General features: G+C 46.5%; 1 protein-coding gene across 1 annotated transcript in view; it reads left to right on the top strand.

The window, feature by feature from the left end:
* Positions 1-19,707, top strand: part of CATSPER4 (cation channel sperm associated 4) — a 30,747-nt gene extending 11,040 nt beyond the window's left edge. Inside the window, exons 8-15 of the mRNA XM_036256823.1 lie at positions 1,758-1,932; positions 2,910-3,121; positions 3,665-3,830; positions 11,066-11,159; positions 14,455-14,544; positions 16,221-16,365; positions 19,220-19,389; positions 19,700-19,707. Coding sequence (XP_036112716.1) covers positions 1,758-1,932; positions 2,910-3,121; positions 3,665-3,830; positions 11,066-11,159; positions 14,455-14,544; positions 16,221-16,365; positions 19,220-19,389; positions 19,700-19,707 — 1,060 coding nt within the window. The remainder of the gene's footprint in view (positions 1-1,757; positions 1,933-2,909; positions 3,122-3,664; positions 3,831-11,065; positions 11,160-14,454; positions 14,545-16,220; positions 16,366-19,219; positions 19,390-19,699) is intronic.
* Positions 19,708-27,778: the final 8,071 nt, after the last annotated feature.

Here is a 27,778-nt window from a genome sequence, read left to right as displayed (position 1 = left end):
AAGGGCTGTGGGGGGAGCTTCAGGTCTGGGAATGAGGATGGAGCAACAAGAAAGGGGTGCAGGGCTTTAAACTGGAGGAAAGGAGACCCCTGGGGCTGGGGCCTCTGGGTTTGTGGACTACTTGAAGTCTTGTCCCCTTTAAACTCCACCCATTTAAAGTCCCACTACAGCCCTGGCCAGTTTGGTTCAGCGGTTAGAGCGTCGGCCTGCGGTCCTGAGAGACCTGGGTTCAGTTCCCGCTAAGGGCATGCACCTCGGTTGCAGTTTGTCCCTGGCCCTGGTCGGTTGTGCGGGTGGCAGCCACTCGATGTGTTCCTTTCGCATCGATGTTTCTCTCTCTCTCTCTGTTCCTCTCTCTCCCTCCCACTCTACCTGAACAAAAAATGGAAAAATGTCCTCTGGTGAGGATTAAAAAAAAAAAAAAAAAAAGTAAAGTCCCACTGCAGACCTATTTGAGGCTATATCTTCCATTTTGCTAAACAGCTGGGTCTCTAGGCCTTGGGCATGGGAGCTGTCTGTGGTTGCACTAGGGCTTTAGGGCAGCCTTCCAGCCCACATTGGAGCCCACTGCCTGGATTCCTGGGAACTTAGGGTCTCATTTCATTTATTCTTAGACCCACTGCCCAAGGTCATGTTTGGCCATATATGGCTGCCTGGGTTCTGTTCTTTTACCCCTTTCCCATTAAGTCTAAACCCTATTTATTTCCAGTCTACTTCAGGGAGTTGGACTCACTGATTGATTTCTTTTTATCCCTTTCATGGGAGAGTAGAAGCCCAGTTGGTAAAGGACTTCTGTCATTATCTGTTATGATTTAGGTAGTGGAAAAACCATAGAGTGTACAATAGGGTGGACTAGGCTTTTGAGTCTTTGCTCCACCACAGTAGTCATGCAACCTTGGGCAAATTATTTCATCTCTTTTCTGAGCTTCAGTTTTCTCATCTGTCGATTGGAGATTATAAAACAATATAACAATGTCATGGATTGCTATGAGGATCAATAGAGAAAATCTATATAAATCTCTTAGCATAGAGCCTGGCACAGTATACACCACACACACACACACACACACACACACACACACACACTGGGGAGGGGGGAGAGAGAACATTATTTTATTTATTTATTTTTTATCCTCACCTGAGGATATTTTTGGTTTTTGTTCACATAGAGTGGGAGGGAGGGAGAGAGAGAAACATCAACGTGAAAAGGACACATTGAGTGGTTGCCACCTGCACGACCCAACCAGGGCCAGGGACAAACTGCAACCGAGGTACATGCCCTTAGCGGGAACCGAACCCTATCTCTCTGGACCGCAGGCCGACGCTCTAACCACTGAGCCAAACCAGCTAGGGCAAGAGAGAACATTGTTATTTGGGAAAATATTTTATGGGAGATTTACAACAGGTATTAACAGTGGGTGGAATTGTTCCTGGACATTTTCCTTCTGGTTTTCTATAATGAGCTTGAATTACTTTTTATAATAAGAGAGAGTGTAGCCAATAGATTAAACTTGATAATGCTGATGTACAAATCCCCACCTTGCAGGGTGGGTTGAGGACCCCAGTGTCTGGCAGTACAGCAGGCGCTCAATGAAGAGCAGCTGCTATGACAACTAGAAATAGGCATTAGATCTGCAAAACAGCAGTGAGGCAGCAGAAGTCCTAGTAGGCCTTGAGATAATTTCCCCATTTCATAGATGAGGAAACTGAGCTCAAAGAGCCAGGGCGGTGACAGGGCCCCTGCCTGCCATCTCCAGGTTGGAGACCAGGGACTACGCAATGGAGATTGGGGGTGCCCTCTACTTTGCCACCTTCATCACCATCGGTGCCTTCATTGGCATCAACCTGTTGGTTGTCGTGGTGACCACCAACCTGGAGCAAATGATGAAGGCAAGAGAGCAGGGGCAACAGAATCAAATAAACTTCAATGAGGTGAGTGAGAAGGGGAGGGCAGAGGGAGGAGAGGGAGTGTATATATGAATGCTGACTTGAGCATATGGGCATGTGTGTGTGTGCTCATACACTCAAGTGCCTGGAGAAAGCCAGGCCTGAGACCCAGAGGCGATATTTTCCACCTTGGATGCCAACTTACCAACTGGGGCTTCTGAGGGGTATGGATTTCCTAGATGGTTTATTTCTATGGTAACTCAAACTGAGCAGCTTGGGTGACCTTAGGGCTTTTAACCAATCTAAGCCTCAATGTCTTCTTTTGTAAAATGGGAATAAAGATAGTATTTACCTCATAGGGCTATTATAAGAACTACATGGGTGAATAAACAGTACTTGACATATACTAAGAACTCAATAAATGTTAGCAAAATTATTATTTATTCAGGGTGGGGAGGTGGAAAGTATAGTATTTCCCAAAGTGTTGAGGGCTCAGGGCTGTGACTTGAGAATAGATGGGTTTTAGAAGTTTGCTGGGTAGAATTTAGAGGAGTGCCCAGCTGGTGTGTTGAGTATCAACCCATGCACTAAGAGGTTCCCGGTTCATTCCCGGTCAGGGCACATGCCAGGGTTGTGGGCCAAATCCCCAGTGGGGAGCATGCAGGAGGAGGCCAATCAATGTTCTCTCTCATCAATGTTTCTATCTCTCTCTCTCCCTCTCTCTTTCTCTTTCTCTAAAATCAATAAAGAAAAAGAAAAGAATTTAGCAGGAGTGAAATGGAGGGGGTCACTAAGTTTTAAAGAGGGGTAAGAATTTCCAAACAGGTGGGGGAAGGGCTTGTATATTTGAAGTTGAGCTCCCATAGCAAGGTAGAAAGGCTAAGATTGGTTGAAGCTAAAATGAGGAACATTAGAATCCTGGTATCCTAATAGACTCATCATCCCTGAAGTCAAGAAGGAAGGGGCTGGGGAGGGGATGCCTGGCTGAGCTGTCTGTCCCCTCTCCATTTCCCCCTCTCCAGACAGTCAATGTGGAGGAGTACAGGAATAAAGACCTGCCGTTGGTGCACTGTATGGTGGCCCGTTCGGAGATGTCTGGCGCTCCCCAGGAGCCACTTACGACGGGTCCCCTGTCGAATCTCTCGGAAAAAGCATGCGACAACTTTTGCTTGGTGCTGGAGGCAATTCAGGAGAATCTGATGCAATACAAAGAGATCCGAGATGAGCTCAACACGTAGGGCGGGTACTGGGGGTACCCCCGAGTCCTGTGAGTTAGGGCTGAGCAGAGCCTCAGATTCTTCCGGTCTTATGTCCTCACCATTTTATAATGTGGACCCTGAGACCCAGAAAGGTTAAGTGATTTGCCCATGGTCCCCCAGTCTTTTTTTTTTTTATTTTAGAGAGAGAGGAAGGGAGAGGGAGAAAGACAGAAACATTGATGAGAGAGAACATTGACTGGCTGCCTCCTGCACGCCCCCCACTGGGGATTGGGTCCACAACCTGGGCATGTGCCCTGACCGAGAATCGAACTGGCAACCTCTTGGTGCATGGGTCGACACCCAACCACTGAGCCACACTGGCTGGGCTCCCCCAGCCTTTTGGAGGAGCTGGAATCCAGACTTCCAGGTTCCTCCCATCTCACACAAGCGAACGCACAGCTTGGCCTGGGATTCTATCAGTGAAGAGGGAGGCTGGAGGGGCTGGACACCTGGGAAAAGGTGGGAGGACTGCCCCTCTTTTCCCCAACCCTGAAACACACTCACCCCTCTGCCCCCAGGATAGTGGAGGAGGTACACTCCATCCGCTTCAACCAGGAACAGGAGATGGACCTATTGCACAGGCACTTGTCAAAGACTGTGCCGATGGAAAGCCATTCCACCATGGACATCCGTGAGCTGACTAGCCAGCAAGACTTGATCACTGCGCTCATCAACAGGGAAAAGGTGCACCTTCCCTCCCCTACCAATCTGTGCTCACCCACCACCCTACCCAACTCAGCCCAGCCTAGTCTCTGCCGAATTACTCAAGGTTTCTATCTTTTCCAGGGTTAGCCCCTTGGCTCCTAGTCAGGCCAATCCACCAGTGGGGTTAGGTTCCATCCTTCCTTCTCTAAGAGGCCCCACCCCCTCCTGTCAGAGTCTACCCGTTGAGCCACTTCTGATTCTAGTGTCCTCAAGCCTACCTTTTCTTAAGAGGCTTGAACCAGCTCAGTTCCTGCTTAGTGGCAGAAACCTAGGCCCACTGATGGCAAAGGACACCTGGGTCCTGTTGAAGGTACATAAGAGCAGCCTTCTCCTGAGGAGGAAGCTTCTAGGGAGAAAAAAGCACACACCCACGTTAGTTTCTGCTTCTATCTGCCTGGGATAGAATGACCTGAAGCCTTGTGAATGTCCACAGCCTGAACTCCCAAACTCAGAGAGGACACTAGGCAGGCTAGAGTTAGTCATATGAAGGACTTCCCTGGGAGGCCTCGAGGGGCACCCTTGAAGCTGGAAGAGGGAGAAAGGAGTATCTGCCATGTCATAACAAGGTGCTGATGAGACCTCTTGGTTTGCAGGTTCAGGAATCTTATACTACTATACCCCCTAAAAAGCTCAAGAGCAGCCGCTGAGAGGGCAGGAGGGAGCCAAGGGGCCTGTGCACACACACCCAGCAACTGCATCTTCCTGCATCCCAAGCATGACTTGGCTAAGCTTGGCCTGAGCCCATCCTTTCCCTTATACCTGAGGTAATGCCTGGGGCTATGGAGGTGGTGGCATCTCTAGGGCCTATGCCTGTGAGCCCCAGGTCTAGAGGAACCAGGATGGAAAGGACACTGGATGAGAGTGGGAGCCCTACAGCAAGGGCATGCTGGCCAAGGCAGCCAGGATTTGGCCTAAGGTGGCGCATCCCTGGCCCCCTGCTCTAGGCTAGAGCTAAATGGGGCCTAAGTGGGCCTAAGAACTAGGAGGAGAAAGGTGAGGCCAGTAGGGCCAGTCATCTCTGTATTCACAATAAAGTTTTGTGTTGGGATCAATGTGTCTGACTAGTGGATCTCCAACCCCTTGGGGAAACCTTGCCTCAGTTCTGACGGACAAGACAGTTCTTGACCCTCAAAAGCCTGTTTATCTGATGGGAGAGTCACTGACTACCCTCCGAAGCTTCTAGTCTAATGGGAAAGAGAACCTGTACCCTAAACAATTCTGAATTGATGGTAGAGATATAATCCCTTCCCTTAGAGTCCTAAAATTTGGGGAGGTTGGAAGCCTCTGCCTGATACAGGAGACAATCCTACCCTCTCTGTCTGAAGGTAGAATAAACTGGTCCTCATTCTGGGAGCCCTGGCCTAATGGGGTCACCAATGACCATGTCATGCAGGTACAGGAAGCTCCATCTTGGGGCAATGGAGAATGACTGGGCCAGGTGTGGGTCCTGACGAGCTTGCTAGAGGAGAGGAGCACTGAAGCTCATTGGAAAATAGCAGGAAGAGTATGTGATTTTTTTTTTTTTTTTTTAATCCTCACCCGAGGATATTTTTCCATTTTTTGTACAGATAGAGTGGGAGGAAGAGAGAGGAAGGGAGAGAGAGAGAGAGAAACATCGACGTGAAGGGACACATCGAGTGGCTGCCACCCGCATGACCAACCAGGGCCGGACAAACTGCAACCGAAGTATGTGCCCTTAGCGGGAACCGAACCCGGGTCTCTCTGGACCGCAGGCCGACGCTCTAACCGCTGAGCCAAACTGGCCAGGGCAGGAAGAGTATGTGGGTCAGGTTAATGAAGTCTGGTGGGGAACTTGTGACCTGCAAGGCCTCTTTGGGACCTCCACACCAAGCACCATTGAGAGCCACAGGAGGTTCCAGAGTGAGGCAATACAGAGAGTCTGAGAAAGCTGTGGCAGTCATGGGCAATAGGAAGAGATGTGTTGGGGGACAGGATTCTGTTCCTTAGGCAAGTCACTGGGCCCCATTTTTCCCATCTGTGCAATGGAGAGAGGATGCTATTGGTCTCCAGCTCTAAAATCAAATGGCCAGCTCTCAGCCTAGGAGTAGGGAGACCAATAAGATCAGCCATGTAGCTGAGACTCAGAATCCCTGGTATTGGGTGGAGGGGAAGGCTGGAAGACCCAGAGTTCTGCCCAGCTATTTAGCAAAGACTGGCAATTATGGATCTTGGGGATATTCACCAATTTGCATGGGCATCCCCAGAGGACCACTGATTGCAGCTGATTGGAAACTCTGCCCTCCATCCCCCTCCCATCAGCATTGGTTTCACCCCAGAGAAACCCCCTGGGGTCTGCTGGAAAAAGTCTGGACACCTGGAGACAGGGTGGTATACTCAGCTGGCAGGTGAGAGGTAGCACTAATGCCAGCAGCACCTCACTCTCTTGGAGCCACTGTCATTCCCCTGTTCGAGCCAGGATGCTTCCCAGTGCCCTCCAGGATCATCAACCAGCAGAGCTATGGACAGCCAGTGGTTTTTGCTGCTGTTATTTATTGGGGATAGAACCCTCAATCTGTCTGGTGAGTATTCTCTTACGCCATTTCCATCTATCCTTCTCTGGGGACCCTTACAGCCCCTTTTCTGGCTGGCCAGAGAGGGGAAGAAGTTTAGTAGAAGATCAGGTAGTATCCCCAGGAAGATCCCATAATGTGAGCACAGCCGTTCTCCAACCCACCCCTAAATTGTTTAAAAGGCTTGGGCATCAATGAATTTGGAGCAGGAGCTGACCTCCAAGGGGCTTCTGGCTTTGCTCTTCCATCCTCTTCTAGGATGCTATCTTTGTCTACTTCCTCCATTTTGTCATCTCAGCTGTCTCCCCCTTTTTGTGTTTCCTTCCCATCTGGTCAGGCCAATAGGATCGATTTCAGCAGGCTAGTTTTCTCCTGGGTTGGCCTAGATCTGAGGGCTCAGGAGCTTGGACACCTGCTGCCCTCTCCTGCCCTACTCCAGCAAAGAGCCTCACTGAGCCTGAGGTTGGAATGCAGCCCTGGATCCTAGGACAGTATGCGGGAAGATATTGGGAGGTGGCAGGAAATTCCATGTCTCATCACTCCCATCAGTCCATGACATTTTTCAGGAACAGGAGTATTCTTGGCAAAGCACTCAGGAAGCAGATAGCAAGTTGGTAAGAGGAGCAGAAGGGGACAACTATTACCAGTAGCAGGTTCTATTCACTGAGCACCTAGTATATGCTAAGCATTGTGCTAGGTGCTTCACATGCATTATCTCATTCAATCCTTATGACCATCAGTAAGGTGGGTCCTATTATCATCCCTGTTTTACAGTTGAGGAAACTGAGGCTCAGAAACATGAAGTGATTTGTCCCTATCACAGAGCTGGGATTCTATTACTGGTCTGACTTCAGAGCCCAGGCCATATGCAATTGCTTCTCAAAGGAGCTGCTGTGGGCAGGAAACCTCGGTATCATAAAGATGTCAGTTCTCAACAAATCTATAATTGTGGCACAGTTCCACTCAAAACAACTTGATAAACAGATTGTAATATACAAGTAGAAAAGCAAAAGGCCAATATGGCCAAGATGATTCTGAAAAGCAATATGGGAGACTCATTCTATCAGATACTGAGATTTACATTAAAGCAACAGTAACATAACGTGGTATTGGTGCAAGGATAGACAAGTGAACCAATGGAATGAAAGCGAGGGCGTGGAAATTGGTCTGGATCCATAAGGACAGGTAGTATGGCAAATCAGGGGGCAAAAGATGGACTTTTCCATAAGGAGGCAGGGACAACTGGTTGACCACATGGGAAAAAAAACAACATAAAATTAGATCCAATGGAAACATCTCTCCCTGCAAATAAAAACTTGAAACCCCTATACCAAGACATCTGTTCATTTCAGCCTGGACTTTTGTAGCGCACAGACCCATGGGTCACCAGGGTTTAGAGGGCTCCTCCAGTATTGGGCCCAAATCCTTCACTGCACTGAGGGTGGGGCATGGAGGTACTGAGAGAAGTGGGGTCTTCCTCAAGATCACACAGCAAGTCAGTAATAGACCCAGGTCTGGAGTCTAGATCCTCCTACTCTTTCCATGCATTCTAGCCAGCCGTCCTGCCCTACTATGATCCCTTTGCTTTTCATGGGGCTAAAAGAAAGTTGGGTGTTGCCTGGTAGGTGTAGATCAGTGGATTAAGCGTTGTCCCATGAACTGAGAGGTCCTGGTTCCATCCCCAGTCAGGGCACATGCCCAGGGAGTGTGCAGGAGGTAGCCAATCAGTGTTTCTCACATCAGTGTTTCTATCTATCTCTTCCTCTCTCTCAAAAAAAATCAATAAAAACACATTAAAAAAAAAAAGAAAAAAAAAGAAAGATCCCTGGCCGGTTTGGCTCAGCGGCTAGAGCGTCGGCCTGCAGTCCAGAGAGACCCGGGTTCGGTTCCCGCTAAGGGCATGTACCTCGGTTGCAGTTTGTCCCCGGCCCTGGCTGGTCGTGCGGGTGGCAGCCACTCGATGTGTCCCTTTCACATCGATGTTTCTCTCTCTCTCTCTTCCTCTCTCTCCCTCCCAGTCTATCTGAACAAAAAAAGTGGAAAAATGTCTTCAGGTGAGGATAAAAAATAATAATAAAAAGAAGAGAAAGAAAGTTGGGTGTGGAAGGAGCAGGTGCCACACAGGGGCAGGTTTGGGGACAAGGGTCAGTGCCTCCTCAGAGCTAGGTTGTGGGAATTAAGAGCCCATCACCTGGGTTGAGTCACTTCCAGTTTTCTGAATTAGACCTTTGACAACTACCAAGGGTGCAATGAGAGGGCATCAGGTAATGGACCTATTTCTGCCCACTGGCCAGGAAAAAGAGGAAAGTTTCCAAGGGATCCAACTCAGCACAACTGACATGGGTCCCTACAGAGAGAGGCTGTCTCAGCCATGAGAATGCACTGTGGTCTGGCAGGTGTGGCTCAGTGGTTGAGTGTCGACCCATGAACCAAGAGGTTGCTGGTTCGATTCCTGGTCAGGACACATGCCCAGGTTGTGGGCCTGATCCCCAGTGGGGGGCATGCAAGAGGTGGCCAATCAATGTTCTCTCTCATCGATGTTTCTATCTCTCTCCCTCTCACTTCCTCTCTCTCTAAAATCAATAAAGAAAAAAAAAATTTAAGTACGTGTGTGTGTACGTGTGTGTACATACACGTGTATGTGTGCATTAAAAAAAAAGAGAATGAAGCTATGTTTTTGTGAGGCAGTGCAGCATAGCACAGAAGACGCTGGGCTCTGGACGATGGACCCTGTTTCAAATGTAGTGCCACTACTTCCTGGCCCTGTGATCTTAAATAAATGTCTTCACCTGTCTGAGCCTCGGTTTCTTCATCTGATTAACAGAAATAATAGTCCTTACCTCAGATTGGTTGTGAAGATTCAATTGACCGATGCTCATTGGAGCAGCACCTTAATCAGACAAGGTAAAAATTGAACAATGTCAAAACTACCCTTGACTGCTTTTGCACTAAATAAAACTGATGGCTTGCAATTAGGGGTCAGGCTGTACAAATAACTGTATATCTTTAAATAGTAAAGTCATATTTAATGCAGTAGGAAACACATCAAAAGGCACCAAGAAATTGAAGACCAAATGCAATAACAGATTTTATCTTTTGCTGATTCTATTTCTAGAGTAGTCATTGAGCCCTGGCCGGTTTTGCTCAGGGGTTAGAGCACTGGCCCATAAACCAAACAGAATAGTCATTGAGGAAGGAGACATAGTTGTCTGCTCTAGTTAAATTTGAGCTCCCTGGCATGCATCAGAAGAGATCTATTAGCACAGAGATGACATGTAAATAAATGAACACATCAAAATGTAATTGGTGTTGTGATTTTTATTGAATCATCCAATAATACTTGGTAAGTGAAAACATCTGAGAAGAACTCTGAATTGGTGGAGGGAACAGGTATATTTGTTTCTTTTTGTGTGTTTATTTGTTTTACAGGCATTATTACAACCTGGGAGTGTGAGTCAGGCACAACAACCTCCATGCCTAGGGGAACTACAGTGTGTTCACATGAATCCTTAGTTCTATCCAACACTGAGAGAGACAACACCCCTATATGTATATATTTTTTTGTCCTCACCCGAGGACATTTTTCCTTTTTTTTTTTGTTCAGATAGAGTGGGGGGGGGGACAGAGAGAAAGAAAGAGAGAGAAACATCGATGTGAAAAGGACACATCGAGTGGTTGCCACCCACACGACCCAACCAGGGCCAGGGACAAACTGCAACCAACGTACGTGCCCTTAGTGGGGACCGAACCCGGGTCTCTCTGGACCGCAGGCCGATGATCTAACCACTTAGCAAACCGGCCAGGGCAAGACAACACCCCTATAGTTCCACTTAACACCTCAGTGACAACCAGGAGGGCAGAAATGGCTAAGTCCCAGAAGCATCCAACACCAGCTTCAATTTCAACTTCACCACCAGTCTACAGCTCTGCTGAGTCCACTGAGCAGGCAACCCTAATGCATAACCCTCAGGAGGAGATATTACATACAACTCACATCACAACCTCCAAAGGCACAACACTGTCAGATTCCATGATGACTTGTAAGTTGAAGGACCAGGGAGGAATAGCCTCATTCATCCACCATGGCCACTTCAGCTGAGACCTCAAAACAGAGTCAGAGAGCTTCAACTGCAGCCCCATTAGCATCAAGCCCCACAGTCAATGGATTGGAAACATCAGTGTCCACTGACTCTCAGAAGTCATCCACCATCACAGCTCAAACAGTTTTAAGCACACCAGGCAATGATGTTACATCATCAGAGTCCATGATAACCACTATCTCTAAGAAGTCAGCTATAACAATATTCCCAACACTGAATAAACCACTCATGTGAAAGGATCTCTACCCATGACAACCAGTGTAGTTGCCCACACCACTTCACTAACCTTGACCACCCTAGGGACAGCTGTTCTTGGGACGACCATGTCTGAGATTCAGGAAGGGGAAACTACAGCTGCACTCCTAACCCCAACAATAGCCCCCACAATGAGCACACTGTCTGAAACACACCACAGCATCACCACACAGATACCTTTCCATGTAGTACAATCAGCCCCCAGTGCTGGTCCTGCAACAGCCCAGTCACCTGAGACAACAGCTGTTCAGTCAACAGCCCTTATCCTCAGCTGCTCACAATCTCTGCCGTGACTGGGGCCAGTTAAGCTTCCCCTAAACGCACCCAGAGCAGTAGTCCTGGAGGAGGAGCCTGTGCTTCAGATGAGTACCCAGACAGCAAGGGAGCCTGTATGTGCAATGACAACTACTACACCTACGCAGGTAAGTCTGAGGAACTCATGTCAGCACAGCAAAGAAGAGGTGGGAGTCAGAGTGGACATCAGACTCTGTGAAGGCCCAGAGGGCTTGGGAGAGCTGGTGAGGTTTGGTCAGACATTGGCATCTAAAGAGTCCATCCAGGTAGAGGTGATTTCTAGTGAGAGGATAGGTAGCTGGGCCTGAGTGCTTAATAAATTAGGGTTGCTATAACAAAATACAAACACTGGTTGGTTTATAAACAGAAATTTATTTCTCACAGTTCTGGAGCCTGGAAGTCTAAGATCAAGGCACCAGCAGATTAGGAGTCTGGTGAAAGCCTGCTTCCTGGTTCACAGACAGCTGCCTTCTCTCTGTGTGGGAGGGGCAAAGGAGGTCTCTGGGGCCTCTTTTTATAAGGACACTAATTTCATTCCTGAAGGCTTCACCTTCATGACCTAATCTCCTCTTAAAGGCCACACCTCTTAATACCATCACATTGTGTGTGAGGATTTAACACAAGAATTTTAAAGGGACGTAAACATTCAGTCTATAGCAGAGGTAGAATGGATAGTTCATTAACCCCTAGCCCCCATGACTCTAACTACTGGCCTGAGATTACATTTTCCTGGGGGAAGGAGCTGATGATCTACCAAAAACAAAGGCTGCAGCCCCAGCAGAGGCCTGGAGTGCTAAGCCAGGAAAATGAGGCCAAAACCTTGTTGTTGGGACAAGGCTAGTGTGGCAGACATTATAGAAAGGCTGAGTTCACAGGGCCTCCCCCAGGTGGTGCAACTAACCCCCAGGCCCATCCTCCGGCAGGGTGGAAGTGGGTCCTAGGAACCAAAAAGATAATGGTGTCCTCCAAACACGTGTCCTCCATGGTTACAATAATTCTAATCCCCAAAAGATTTAAATTTAATATAATTCTGATTTTCCGAAAATGACTACTCTGCTTTTCTAAATATCAAATTTCTTCAGAAAATGTTTCTTTGGCACTGCTTCTCAGGTCTACTGGATAATCCAGCCTTGGGATGAAGTTTCCATTACCTTCAAAACTAGGCAGTGCTTAATTTATGGACCAGTATTCTCCAAAATATATTTTGAGGGACACCAGTGCTATGGGACTTTAGTAGACATTACACTAACAAAAATAATTCTATTGTCAAATATATTTGGGAAATACTGGATTATACAAAGCTGTTTCTTGATTATAAAACTTTTCAGAGCCTTTAGTATTCAGTATTCCACTGTTCACTGTGACTCTCTAAAAAGTCAGATTTTAATTTTTTAAATATATTTTTATTGATTTCAGAGAGAGAAGCATTGATCGGCTGCCTCCTACAGGCCCCCAACTGGGGTTCAAGCCTGCAACTCAGGCATGTGCCTTCCCCAAGAATCGAACTGGCAACCTCCTGGTGCATGGGATGATGCTCAACCAACTGAGCCACGCAAAAGTCAGATTTTTTTTTAATCCTCACCCAGGGCTATTTTCCCATTATCTTCAGTAGAATGGGAGGGAGAGCGGGAGGCAGGGAAGGAGAGAGAGAAAGAGAGAGAAAGATATCCATGTGAGAGAGACACATTGACTTGTTGCTTCCTACATGACTCTGACCAGGGACCAGAGCCGGGGACCAAATCGCAACCGAGGTACATGCCCTTGACTGAAATCGAACCCGCATTCGATGTCGGTTTGTGGGCCAACACTAACTGCTGAGCCAAACCGGCCAGGGCCAGAAGTCAGATTCTTTTTTTTTTTTATTTATTTTTTTTATCCTCACCCGAGGACATTTTTCGATATTTTGTTCAGATAGAGTGAGTGGGAGAGAGAGAGAGAGAGAGAAACATCGACGTGAAAGCGACACATCGAGTGGTTGCCACCCACACGACCCAACCAGGGCTGGGGACAAACTGCAACAAAGGTACGTGCCCTTAGCGGGAACCGAACCCGGGTCTCTCTGGACCGCAGGCTGATGCTTTAACCGCTGAGCCAAACAGGCCAGGGCCAGAAGTCAGATTTTTAAAGCTGATTTTAGCATGCATTTTCCAAGAGTGTCTGTTCCCAGAATCCTCATGTTGAGGAACGTTTGCGCAGCACCTTTTACAGGGGAGGGGAATTCAGATAAGAGCTGAGAAGGGCCGGGCAGGTAGAAGTGACCAGGATGACAAGTCCAACCCAGGTGGGGTTAAGTCAAACTCTGAGCATGAGGTGGCTCATTAGAGTGTTGTCTTATGGCAACATAGTCTCTTGGCAAAAGCAGGGTTATATGCCCACTTGTACAGTGATGCATGTGTCCGTCCACCAAAAATATAAAGTATATAATTGTGTTTTCATACATGGAGAATGAGAGAGTTGTTTTTTTTTTATCCTTATCCGAGGACATTTTTCCATTTTCTGTTCAGATAGAGTAGGAGGGAGGGAGAAAGAGAGAGAGAAACATTGATGTGAAGGGAACACATGGAGTGGCTGCCACCCACACGACCAACCAGGGCCGGGGACAAACCGCAACTGAGGTATGTGCCCTTAGCAGGAACCTAACCCAGATCCTTTGGACCTCAGGCTGACGCTCTAACCCCTGAGCCGAACCGGCCAGGGCGAATGAGAGAGATTTTTATGTTAACTTGTGTTTTCACACATGGAGAATGAGAGAGTTTTTTTTATGTTAATTTTTCCCCTCGAGTAAGAACATGGACTCTACAAGACAGACTGCCTGCGTTTGAATTATGCCTCATTATTTTCTTCTGTGAATAATAAGAGCACATTTATTTCATAGTGTTAGAGCTTGAGGGCTAGCCCTTATTATTATTATTATTTGATATTCCATATCACAATATACTATTAATTGCAATAGCAGAAAATTATGTGATTGGCTTAAACTCTGCCACACCCACCAACACACACTGGTACAAAGCACCTGGTCTTGCCCTGGCAGGTTTGGCTCAGCGGTTAGAGGATAAAAAACAAACAAACAAACAAAAAGACTGACCCTCTTCCTGGTGGCTCTCAAAGGTGCTCCCTCCCTCTCCTCCTTCAGCTCTGTCTCACAACTCTCAGGCTTGATACCACCTCCTTTTAGGCCCAGTTTCTGGGAAAGAAATTGTGAGTGATCTGCTTAGGCTAGGTCCCACAGTGCAATCATGGTATAAGGGATCTCACCTCCTGTGAGGGAGAGTGTTTAAGGAAGTTGTTGTGGATTAGGCTAATACCCCCGCAGTATCTCCTCCACCCAGATAAGAACTAGTGCCCCTTCCCATGGTATCACTGCAGCATCCTCAGAAGGCCCTTGCCCTGGCTCTCGTCCTTTTGCACAACTGTCCAGAGTGTTGGTGGCCCTGCCCTGCAAGCTGCAGAAAATTGAGGTGGTCCTGAGCAGCTGCTTCCTGAAGACTCGCCATTGGATCCTGCGGGAAGGTGCCTTCTCAAGATGCTCCAGTGTCGGGAAGACAGAGGATCTATGTATGTATGTACTATAAAACCGTTTAAAAAAACAACCACAACTAAAATTTGTTAATTTCTTAGCATGTGCCATGTGCTGTGGGTCAAAATCATTTTTCCCATGCATTATCTTAATCTCCACAATAATCCTGTGAAGTTCCCATTTTACAGATGAACAATCTAAGATCAGCAATCTTAGTTAAAGGGTGTTCCCAACTCTCACAGCTAGTTTTTTATTTTATTTTATTTTATTTTTGGTACGTGCCCCTAGTGGGAACTGAACCCGGGATTCTCTGGTCTGCAGGCCGATGCTCCAACCACTGAGCCAAACCGGCCAGGGCCACAGCTAGTTATTAATAGAGCTAGTTTGAGCTCCTAACTACTCACCAGTGCTGCTGCCTCTTTTCTTTGGACGAAATCTTATATAAAAGCTGAATATAAAAATAAATATATAGAAGCAGGTTGGCTATGGTTGAATGAGGGAGGAGGAAGAGTATTCCGTTGGGTCATCTTTCCCCACATATGTAGATAGGCTTTCACACTCCTTCAAGGAGCCTCTTGGGCTTCGTGGGCTCAGTTTGAAAACCAGTTTGTCCTACAGGGATAATTTAGTTCCTCCCAGTGTCCACCATTATCCCTAGTTCTGTCACCAAGAGGTTCATAAGGTTCCTTGCTTAGGTCATGGAACAAAGTGGGTAGTTTCAACATGGAATAGTTAAGTCCATGGCTATGCCCTTAGAACTCTGTTCTTTATAATAATCGCTTTATTAACAAGTCATCTTGATTCTTTTTTTTTTAATCCTATGGAAATAATAGAATACCAAAAAGATATATGAATCTTTGAATAGGGACCAGGGCTTGGCAATTTCACAAGGGATTCCAAAATACACACTGAGAACGCCCTGGCTGGTTTGGCTCAGCGGTTAGAGTGTCAGCCCACGGACCAGAGAGTCCTGGGTTCGGTTCCCGCTAAGGGCACGTACCTCAGTTGCAGTTTGTCCCTGGCCCCGAGTGGGGTTGTATGGGTGGCAGCCACTTGATGTGTCTCTCTCACATCGATGTTTCTCTCTCTCTCTTCCTTCCTCTCTCCCTCCCGTTCTATGTGAAGATAAATGCAAACAAAACAAAACAAAAAACACAATACACACTGAGGGTATGGGGGGGGCATCTGTGACAAAAATTAATTAATAAAAATTGGAGAAAATAAAATACACACTGAAATTTGAGAGCCACTGGCACAGAGGTTAAGAATATGGGCTCTGGAATCAGGAAGATGTTAAATTTTGACTTTGTCACTTGCTTTGGGCAAACCTTTTAACTTTCTAAGCCTCAGTTTGTTCTTCTGTAAAATGGGATTACCAACAGCTTGGATGGCTTCAAGGGTTCTAGGTCTGGAGATCTATGAGATGGGCCCTCACGTTTTAGGAGGTCCAGGAGAAAGGTTAGCAGATTTGTGTTCCCTCCCCTCATTCTCCCTAGCTACAAGTGCTCAGTGACCTTGAGTGCAAGGCAGAAATTGAGTGCATGTCCCTCTCTCTGGGATCTCACTCCAGTCCCTCTCCAGATATAGCACTATTCATATTTCAGATACTGGGGACACCATTGTCATCCTGGGCATCTTCACGGACCCTCAGCTCTCATTTCCACTTGAGAACAAAACAACTCCCCTTTCTACGTGGTCCTCAGAGCCACAAGCAGTGATCCAGACATATTTACCCTGGTGGCCAAAGAGGTCTTTGCCAGCACCAGTATCTTCATGACAGGTGCTAAGGCCACCTACCACTTTGTGAGGGAGAGGTATGTGTCTGTCAGGCCCTGGTAACCTCCTGCCAATGCCAGACTAGCTCTTGGACTATGGCTTGTGCTGGGTTCTTTTGTACCCATGAGCACAGATCCTGTTAGTCTCCTCTCTATCCCTGGTACATAAACACTGGGAGGAAGTAAGTGCTGGGTGAATATTTCTTGAATGAATGCAAATATTATTTTATTCCCATTTTGCAGATGAGTAAATTAAGTCTCAGGGAAAGTCAGTTCTGTCCAAGATTACATCCAATAAATGACATTCATTCCTTTTATTCTTTCTTCAAACAATTCTTTTTATTTTATTCTTAAATCCTCACCCTACTTTATCTTCAGATAGAGTAGGAGGGAGAGAGGGAGAGAAACATGGATGTGATAGAGACACAATTGGCTAGCTCCTGCATGACCCCAACCAGGGCTGGGGAATGAACCAAGACTGAGGTACGTGTCTTTGACTGGAATCGAACTCACAACTCTTTTTGTCTGCGGGCTGACACTCCAACCATTGAGCCAACCTGCCAGGGTTCTTCAAACAACTATTGAGAGCCTACTATGATAAAAGTAAAAACAAAAACAAGGCACTCTCCTCCTGGGACCACGCCCTGCACCTTTCCCCTCCCTGTCTCACCTCCTCTTCCCCTCCTGGTGTATTATCTCTACCTTTCTCTTTTGCCTCTGTAATTTGTTTTCTGAACCCATTTCTTCTACAGCTCACTTCTACCTCTGTGATTGTCTAAATAAACTTGCTCTTATAGTTTGAAAAACAAAACAAAACTAACATTTAGAGTGCTACACACTGTTAGACTTTCGACCTGCATTGCATTTAATAGCTAATAATAGCTAATACTGACACAGAATTTGCTCACTGCAAGTAACTGTTCGAATCACTGCACATGTATTAGCTCATTTAAGCCTCACGACACACTGTATGAGGTAGTTATATTTTTGTTCCCATTTTATAGATGGAGAAACTGAGGCTCAGTTCACACAATTGGTGAGTGGCCAATCTTGCTGGGGACCCAAAGATAAGTAAGACCAAGTCCTTACCTTCAACAGCTGGTGGTCTAGGGAAGGAGCTGGGTCTCCTGACTTCTAGGTTGTATTTCATTAATATTAACAAGTCTTTACAGTGAATTATTCATTACCTCATTTATTCCTAAAAATATATTCCCTATAAAGTGTTGTTTCCCCCACTTTACAGATGAGGAAATTAGAGAATTTTCAGAGAGTTTAAATGACTGGACACACTTTTGTTCTATTCACGCTCCAGAGTTCAGGTTCTGAAACACTAAGTCTGTCCTAGTGTGTAATTCCTCCTTTGTCAGATGAAATAGAACCTCATGATTAGAGTATGCATGGACACTAGAGCCAGGCTGTTACCTGAAGAAACTTGGGGAAACTACTTAACCTTTCTGAGACTCAGTTTCCTCCTCTTTAAAAAGGAAGGGTTCAGGCCCTGGCCTAGCATTCAGTTGGCTAGAGTGTCATCCCGATACACCAAAGTTGAGGGTTTCGATCCCTGATCAGGGCACATACAAGAAGCAATCAATGAATGCATAAATAAGTGGAACAACTCGATGTCTCTCTCTCTCTCTAAATTAATCAATCTATTAAAATTGAAAAAAATTAATAAATAAAAAAGGAAGGGTTCATCAAGGGAGAAACTAGAATGGATTTATTGATGATGAGTTTGAGCCCTAGAATAAAGGTCCCAGGGTACAAAGACTAAATAAGCTTTGGGAAATACAAGAGATGGAGATGTTACATTAGTGAAGGGGTTACATTAAGGTTATTGTCACCTCAAAAAAAGTCACCATGATAAAATTGTGGACAGATCACTATCTGAATTCCTTAGTTTAGAATTTTTGATGTCTGTCAGAGTTTGCCACCAGTTCCTACATTGCCACCAGTAACTGAGGTTTCCTTTTTCAATTTGGAGTGGTTATTTCTAATAAGTGATCACTGATAAACTATGCTTAGTCAAGAAGCAAACATTAGTGAAAAGACAGAGCCTTAGGAAAAAGTAATAATGAAGAAAAATAAAAAGCCAACTCACCATGAATTTTTACCACAATACTATCAAAACAATTATATGGAGGAAGAGGGGAAGAAAAAGACAGAGAGAGAGAGTAGATGTTTTTTGTTTGTTTTTAATTTTTTTCCTTTATTGATTTTAGAGAGAGAGGAAGGGAGAAGGAGAGGGATGGCAAATCAATGAGAGAGAACATCCATTGGCCACCTTCTGTGGGATTTGGCCCTGGGCATGTGCCCTGACTGGGAATCAAACCCACGACCTCTTGGTACATGGGTCAATACACAACCACTCAGACACACCGCAGGCGATGTGTTTTTTTCTTTTCTTTTTAATCCTCACCCAAGGAGATTTTTCCCTTTTTTTGTTGTTGTTCAGATAGAGTGAAGGGAAAGAGAGGAAGAATGAGAGAAACATCGATGTGAAAGGGACACATCGAGTGGCTGCCACCCGCAGGACCCAACCAGGGCTGGAGACAAACTGCAACCAAGGTACATACCCCTATCGGGAACCGAACCCAGGTCTCTCTGGACCGCAGGCCGACGCTCTAACCGCTGAGCCAAACTGGCCAGGGCAGGGCAATGTTTTTTTAAATTATAAAAATAAAAGAAAGAAGAAAAAAAGAAAGGGGAAGAGGACAGAAGTATTGTTTTTCTCCTAGAATTGATATGAAATAACGCATACAAAATTCTCAGCAAGAGACGCAACATCTACAATCACACAGGACAAGCACAAAAAGGGAAATCAATGTTTGTCCATACACACCGCGGGCCCCAGGCCAGGGCTCCTAACAGTGGGCGACGCTGCCTCTCCCCACAGCTGTCCAGTCAGCAACCGGCCTAGGGGCCAACGGGGCCTCTGGGAGGTGACGCTAGCCTTCAACCTGCTCCGCTTGCACAGAGACGCACTCTACCTGCACGGCCGAGTGACCCTGTGTGACAAGCAGGCGGGACCCCCGCCCGTGCCAGGCTTGCGAACCGACAGCTCGGGTTGGGGCTGGGGGGGAGGGGCGGTTCCTGGCAGTCGCTGCAGCCTCCACCTGGGTCTAGACTCGTGGTCATCCGGGGAGCCGGACTAAGGAGGGACGTACGGGACGGAGGTCCGAGTTATTGGCCTATCCTGCCACGGGCGGGGCTGAGGGCGGGGCTTGTGGGGGTGAGTGACTCAAAGGGCGAAATTTTGGAGCCCAAGGTCTTGTGAATTGGTGAAGCCACTGGGCTACCTGTGGTCTCCCGCAAAAGCCTGCCCTGGTTGGGGTGGGTAAGGGGCTTCGCTCCCCTTATGCTTGTGTCCCCGCAGACTTGTAGTCAGAAGAATCCGCCTGGGAAGAATTTTTTTTTAATCCTCACCTGAGGACATTTTTTTCGTTTTTTGTTGTTGTTGTTGTTCAGTTAGAGTGAGAGGGAGAGACAGAGAGAGAAGCATCGACATGAAAGGGACAGATCGCGTGGTTGCCACCCGCACGACCCAACCAGGGCTGGGGACAAACTGCAACCGCGGTACATGCCCTTAGCGGGAACCGAACCCGGGTCTCTCCGGACCGCAGGCGGACGCTCTAACCGCTGAGCCAAACTGGCCAGGGCCGCCTGGGAAGAATAAAGCCTGGTCGCGCAAGGACGCTGAGGGCGGCGCGGTCTGGAAGGTTTTCGGGCCCATCCTAATAAGCGGTAACTGGATCATCTGGGGGCCTCCCCAACTCCTCTTCCAGAGCCTTTCCCTCACCTGCTCTGAGGCCCCTCTTACCTTCATGCCCTCTCACTCCTTCCTAAATCCAAGTCTCCTCCCCACGCTCATATCCCCATGGCCTCCCCCTGTGCTCTGGAGAGGTTCCTCCCCTCACCCTATCCTTTTCTTACTCATTAAACTTCTAGTCTCAGTCGTCTTCGCCTCTCTCCTCCCATTCTCACCCTTCCTGCCACACCAGATCACTATTCTCCCGATCTGTTAGTTCCTTGTGCAAGTGTGCTTTTGTAAATGCTCCTTGCTGGTCTGGAACAGTTTTTCCCTTCTTTCTATTCCATGACAGTCCTCCCAGGGTCCCACCCTCAGCCTGGCGGTTTTGGTTCAGCTGTTTGAGCCACGGCCCAGCCCGCGCGCGGGCTACAGGTTCATGCCCGGTGGAGGTTGTGCAGGAGGCAACCACTATCGATGCATCTCTCACACTGCTGTTTCTCTCTCCCTCCTCACTTACACTTTCTAAAAAAAATAAAAAATAAATAAAAATCAATGGAAAAATATTCTCTGGTAAGGATTAACAACAAAGAAGAAAAAATCCCACACTTAAGGGAAAGCCTGTCTTTAGTAAGTCTATTCTTATTAGAATTGGAAGGTTCATCATTACACCCTGTGTGACCCAGCTTCAAAAAGGGGTTGGCCATTTTGCCCAATATTGATGAAATTATGGGAGCATGCTGCCCTTGTCTTGTCAAGATGGTTCCTCAGGCTTAATCTTTCTATGTGGTTTCAGAGTCCAGTGCCTCCAACAGCAGGAATGCAGCAAGTTGGTACACAGGGATTGCACCAGGGCCTGGGGGTGCATACTGGGTCTGGCAGGTGCTGGTCTTGGCTCCTGTTTCTGCTCAACCCTGTGACTTGGGAGAAGTCAATTACCCTCTTGGAGTTTCAGCCTCCTTAGCAGTACATGACTTATTGTGAGGTTGTTGGTAATCATAGTGTCAGCATAAGAATGTCCAAACCCATAGAGAATTGTTATAAGTTTTTTGAGCCAAAACGAATGACAATTGCCAGGGAGCAAGATCTCATATGCTCTGGAGAATTACAGTTTTATAGTTTCTTTAAGCATTTAAGATTAAGGAGGGAACTAAGAAAGATGACAGGAAGGTGGGAGAAAGCAAACTGGATCTGGATTACAGGATAGTTAACAAGATATTGTGTTCTCTTGAAGTGGTTATGCTTATTTCAAAGGTGTGTTAACCTAAATGCACAAAAACAACGGACAGGGCTTGTTTCAGGCAAAGATAAAACTTTTACTAAGAAGTCTTCTGCCTGGAGCTGATTACCCAGCATGACCTGCCCAGTTAGGAATTTACAATCAGATCACCTTGTGAGGTTACTTAGAATCCCTCTTTTTGTTCACAATAATTAGAGTTTTATACCTCATCAGAACCTGGAACTATCCAGAAACTATTTAGAACAGGGACTGAAATTTCAAGATACAGGGTCAGACAGGTGACAACAGTGAAGTGGCAGGGGTGAGTGAGGGCCACATTGAACTAGAGAGTGCATTTCATCTATCTCCATCTGCCTCACCCCCAATCTAATGGAGGGACTGGCACAAAGTCAGTCCCAGTAAAGTTTTGTTGAAAGAATGAGTGAATAGATTACTAAGTAATCCCAAAGTGGAATATCTAAATCTAAGCAGTTTCCCAGGCTCTCAAAACCACCTAATCCTGTTTTATAATTATTTCTTTCTTCCCTGCAGGAGCCTGGATGGCTAGCTTTCTTCATGTGGTGATGGGCTAGATGCTGGGATAAAATCCTGCCCAGGTATCTTCTCCAATCTAGCCCTTGGCCTTTAGCTTAGTTGTCTGAAGCCAAGACGGGGTGGAGGAAGATTTAGGAAGAGACAATCACTGTTTGGTAAGGAGTGTGGCTGCTGAACCTCAACCTGTGCTTCCTTATCCCACCTTCCTTTCCCATCTCTAGTACTTTTCCAAGGGCAAGATTGAGTCTCACCATATGGTAGGGGGCAGAGCAGATGTGGCCAATAAACAGCAGGGAATTCTACTTTGTATGACTCCTTTTCTATGTAATCTGACCACAAAGTTTAAGCATATTATGAAGAATGGTGTGTGTGTGTGTAGTCACTTGATCTTCTGTGGGTCTTTGTTACCCCATATGTAAAATGAAAGCTTTTGATCAGATAATCTCTGCTTCACCATGAGGACCCTGCCTCTTGTTCCAGGGAAAAAGTTCCTGGGCCTTGGCCAGCTGGTCCTATGTCTTTATTCTGCAGAATGGCTAAGAGTTATTCTATTTCAGAATTAGGATTAAGTGTCTTCATATAATATATTGCCCTGACCATTAATTATTTATAATCTCATACACTCCCCCTTTCTATTAGAGGGTGGATACAGACAGCAGTGTTTGTGCTATCATTTATTCATTCAATAACAGGTTGGAATATACTTTGTACCAGTTCCTGTGTTAGGCTCTGGGGATTTAACAGTACACAAGATAGTCTTTGACTTTACAGAGAGGACAGCTGAGTACAGGAAGTAGGTGGTGTGGACCAGGAAGCAGGGCAGGCTTTATATAAATTGGCAGAGGTGGCACTGACACAAAATCCTAACTAAAACTCTGTGCCTCTTTTTGTTGTTTGTTTTACTTTTGAAATACTACTTTTTATTAATATCTATAATCATTTAGAAATTTCTTGGCCCGGCTGGTGTGGCTCAGTGTTTAGAGCATCAGCAACAAGGACCAAAAAGTCTCGGGTCTGATTCCGGCCAAAGGCACTCTGCTGCAGCTCAGTCCCAGGCCCTGGCCAGGGTTGTGCGGGAGGCAACCAGTCGATGTGTCTCTCTCATATGATGTTTCTCTCTCTCTCTCCCTCCCACTCTATCTGAAGATAAATGAGAAAATATCCTCAGGTAAGGATTAAAAAAAAAAGCTTCTGTTCTGCGTAACAGTAGATGCTTATAAAATAAACCACAAGACAACACTTATTGCAAATGAAAGCAGTGCTCTTATTATAACTAAGATGCAGTTAATTTATTTTATTTTCTTTGCTTAGTTGGGGTGGGCATATCTAGCCAACTTTAGTTCTTTTCAGTCATTGCAGGTGACAGTTCCATTGATATATTTTATTAAACTAGGCAGCAAGTCTTTTTTAAAATAATAAGGTAACTGAAGATTTAAAAATATCTCATAGCTAAAAGTTGATTATGAATATTCTCTGAAATTAACACCAAAAGTCTGTTAAAATATAAGTGAGGAGTCATTCACATTTTATTTTTAATCCTTCCCCGGAAGATATTTTTCCATTTATCTTCAGGTAGAGTGGGGGTGGGGAGTGTGCTGGCATGTTTATAACCCCATAATTGATGATTGGTAAATTATTGTGCTGCTCCATAATTGATAATTGGGAAAGTCACTGTATGCCCTCTAGCTGAACATGTTTAGTCAAAATAACCTCAGTAAATTGGAATACTCCCTGAACCAAGAAATTGTTGGGAATCGGCTACATGTCTGACAGAGTCCACGGAGCCTGGAGGTCTTGAGTCAGAGACTCGACTTTCCCCACTATCTTAAGGAATTAAGCTTGCATTGTGTTTGTGCAGCTCAGGGCTAAGTGTGACCCAATGTACCTTGAAATACCTGAAATACCTGGGTGTGCCTGAGTGTTCCTGTTATCCGTAAGGCAAACTAATTCTATACAGCATTGCTGTGGCCCTGGGCATTATATCAAGAAGATCCTATTTTCTGTAAGGTATAAAAGGCATGTAATAAAGCATATCGGGGCTGATTCCAAAGACTCTGTCACAGTGGTGTTCGGAATCAGACGCCGGCTGGCTAACAAATGGCTCTTATTTGGACTTCAATTATCTAGTGGTCTTTCTTTGACTCTGTCACACCACAACATTTGGAGGCCCCAGGGCTGGTCTCCGAGAACTCAATCAGTTGCTGGCCGGCTTTGCTCTCTATTTGGCTTTAATTTAGCTCTGGTGGTCTCTCGGTTCTCTTCGTGCCACAACAGGAAGTAAAGAGAGAGACATGGATGTGAGAGAGACACATTGATTGGCTGCCTCCTGCACGACCCCAACTAGGGCCGAACGGTATGTGCCCTTGACAGGTATTGCACCCACAACTTTTTGGTTGGTGGCCCACACTCTTAACAGCTGAGCCAAACATGATTGGATGCTGCACACACCCTGATGGGGGATGTAAAAGGTCTGAGCCTACAGGAGATCAAATCCACAACACAAAGCCAATGTAGAGCAAAATGGCTTTATTGCATGCACCTGGGTGCAAGCGGGCTGAACTGAGAAGGGGTCAGCCTTGAATAAGGGTTGGGCTGTCGGTTATATATCCTTATAGCTTCCAGCACTTCCTGCTGATGTACTTTATCTGGCCCATTGTCCACCTTAAAGTAGGGCTGGTCTGGTATCTCGTCAGGCATCTGCTGGGTTATCCATTGCCTTGCGGACAATCCAGATAAACCTTATCCGAACTCAACAAAAGGCTGACCCAAGGTCATGCAAGCAACAAAATTTCCACAGTTTCCGCCTTTTGCAAACTTTTACCTTTACCCTTTAAAACATTACTAACCTTTTCAGGATGGAGTCCGAAACCTGGGCGTGTGCCCTGACCGGGAACCCAACCAGCAACCTTCCGTGCACCGGTCACTCAACTAACTGAGCCACACCAGCCAGGGCCCTTCTGTATTCTTAAAATATGAGGGCAGAGGTAGAAGCCTAGAGCACATCCCAGAGTCCTTCCTTTAGACTAGAGCGAATTTGATCCAGTAATTAAAGCTCTGGATCTTCAAAGTTAAAAGAAAATCGTACAACTTTTAATGCCCTTTTCCCCAAGTCAGGTTTCCAGATACCCTGGAATTTCACTATCCTTTGGTTGATTGATGGCTTTGTTCCTCCTTTAAACAATTTCCGAGTACGATTCCTAAATATATATTAGAGCAAATGAACTTTGTTCCTTTTCCTCGAGAATGAATTTGGGTAGGAAGGCAAAATTGATCCTTCAACGTGAGTCCTGGTCACAAACTGAACACACTGACTCTAAGCCAGCTCAAGCCCTGACCCCAGCCACAGGCTAAACCCTAACGCTAAGGAAGCGGTGACCTACACCCTAACTACAGCTTCAGGTGGGAATACTGATCCGGGTGGGGAATGGGAAGTGAGTGGGACAGGCTGAATGCCATTCTGAATTATTTGCCCTGGCCCCCAGCTTCTCCATCTGCACATGCCCAGCAAGCGGCTCCAGGCCTGCGTGAGCAGAACTTGGTCCAGAAGCAAGACCCAGGTAGGGGATAGACCAGAAAGCTCGCTAGGGGCGGCGGGGTCATGCGCAGAGACATCCGCTCTCGGAGCCGAGGGCAGCGTGCAAAGGCGGGGCACCGGCGCGGCCTGACTCCTGATTGGTCGCAGGCGGGCAGAAAGGGGTGGGGCCGGGGCGGCGCGCGGCCTGGCGGGCGTGTAACGGCCGTTAAGAGAGCCGAGGCACGGAATCGCCGCCCGTCGTCAACGTGGTGTCTGCAGTTCGTGTTTTCCAGAGAGGTATTTCGCCGCCTGCTTTCAGACCCACGTAAGTTCTCCGCCCTTCGGGGGCCTCCATCGGACTGACAAACTCTACCCCACCTTGGGGAGCCTTGAAGGAGCCTCAGACACGCACGACCTACCTAACTCCGGAGGGGGTGGGGGACTGCGCGGGAGAGTGAAGGCGCATGCGCACAGCCACTGAGCCGTCCCACTAGGTCTCTCACTGGCTGGGCTTCCTAAAATAACGCTTCACACACTCCCCTACGTGTTTATCGCCTCGCTTTCTAGTCCGTTGTCATTAACGCCACAGCAGTTGCTGTACTTATGTAAAAGGACCTCAGGCCCCGTGCAGTTGGATGGCGGGAAGCAGGGTCCTTGCCCGCCTGCCGCACACAGCTCCGGGAGAAAGACGCCAGGCGGGTGATTACTTGGTTAGCACTCAGTAGTGTAGGGTGGAGTAGGAGGGGCACAGAATGGAAGCGCAGTTGTCGTCGTCGGAGCAAGGAGCCCTCCTTGAGGAAGTGAAGTTGGAGCTGAGATTGAAGAATGAATAGATCGAGAGCACTTGTGAGGGCCCTAGGCTAGAGTTTCTGAGCGTGGGCGATGTTGCTCCCCTGGGCATATTTGCCAATGTCTGGAGATGTTTTTTTTTTTTTAATCACAACTCGGGGATTGCTCCTGGCATCTAGAGGGTAGGAGTCAAAGTTGCTGCTAAACATCCTACAGTGTACAGTACAGCCTTCACAACAAAGATTTATCCAACCGAAAATGTCAGTGGTACTGAGATTGAGGAACCGTGCTCTAGAGGAGCTGGTGCCTTTGGTGTGTGTGAAAACTTATTTGTCCAATAGAGGAAATTTAGTACTTGCTTCATCACAATAAACTGGGAGGATCAGAGCCCTGTTTGTCTTTTACACCAGTATATTTTCACCACATGGCAAATAGTAGGCACTCAGTAAATTTTGATTGATGAATTGAATACTGGGCTAGGTAGGGAGGAGTGGTGATACTAGGATGAGGAAGATAACCATGCCTCCTCATTAGTTGCCCTTAGGCCTTGTCTGTTTTATAGTGTCTGCTGGTGGTGTGTGTTCCAGGACTTGTTCTTTGTCAGAGCAACTTCTTAGCAATGACTTGGCTTTTCTTTAGATCTGATATTTAATGAATGATCAAGACCATAAAAACAGTGTGGTGGTGTGAGATTCTTAATGTCTGTCAGATCCTCTCCTGTCTTGATGTGGTTCTCTCAACAGCTGCTAAGTGTAATGTTCCACACTAATATTATAATTCTTCAAGGAGAGAAATTTTTGTAACAATCAAAATTTAATTTTTGGCCCTGGCCAGTTTGCCTCAGCGGTTAGAGCGTCAGCCTGCGGTCCAGAGCGACCAGGGTTCAGTTCCTGCTAAGGGCACGTACCACGGCTGCAGTTTGTCCCTGGCGCTGGGTGGTCGTGCAGGTGGCAGCCACTCAATGTGTCCCTTTCACGTCGATGTTTCTCTCTCTCTCTCTCTCTCTCTCTCTCTCCCCTCACTATCTAAGCAAAAAATGGAAAAAATGTCCTCAGGTAAGGATTAAAAAAATTTTAATTTTTGGGTAGCAGCTTGTGAAGTAGAGCCTGGGTGGTGACCAAGGACAAAGTGAAGAAATTATATGAGCTGTCCCTACTCCTGACTGCTCTAGGGCTTGCAGATCTGTGTCTGAGACAGAAACTTCAATTTGTAGTGCCTTAGAACTTCCTTTATTTCTTTTTGTCACACACACAAAGAATGAGGATTAGATTCCTGTAGCATTAGAGCACAGTCCTGGCTGTGAAGCCTCTTCCTAGCCATATGACCTTCACCACTCTAAATTTTTATTTCTTCATCCAGAAAATGAGGGTAATAGTGATAACTACCTCATAGGTTTGATGTGAGCATTAAACATAAGACATGATACCTACAGAGTGTTTAGCTCAGTGCTTGATGGGTAGTAAGTACTGAACACATGTTCAGTTTATTAAAGGAATGAGTATTTCTGTAGTTTAAAGCCTTTGAAGATAGAAGGCATCAATGTTGGATGTGTTTTTTTCTGTCTGCCTCCATTCATTCCTACCTTTCTTGGCTGTTTAACTAATTATTTGTGTTGCTTCTCCTATCTTCA

This window comes from Molossus molossus, unplaced genomic scaffold (genome assembly GCF_014108415.1).
Source record: "Molossus molossus isolate mMolMol1 unplaced genomic scaffold, mMolMol1.p scaffold_m16_p_12, whole genome shotgun sequence".
Lineage (NCBI taxonomy): Eukaryota > Metazoa > Chordata > Mammalia > Chiroptera > Molossidae > Molossus > Molossus molossus.
Note: the sequence above shows the minus strand (reverse complement) of the source record. Positions and strands in the feature narration are given on the sequence as shown.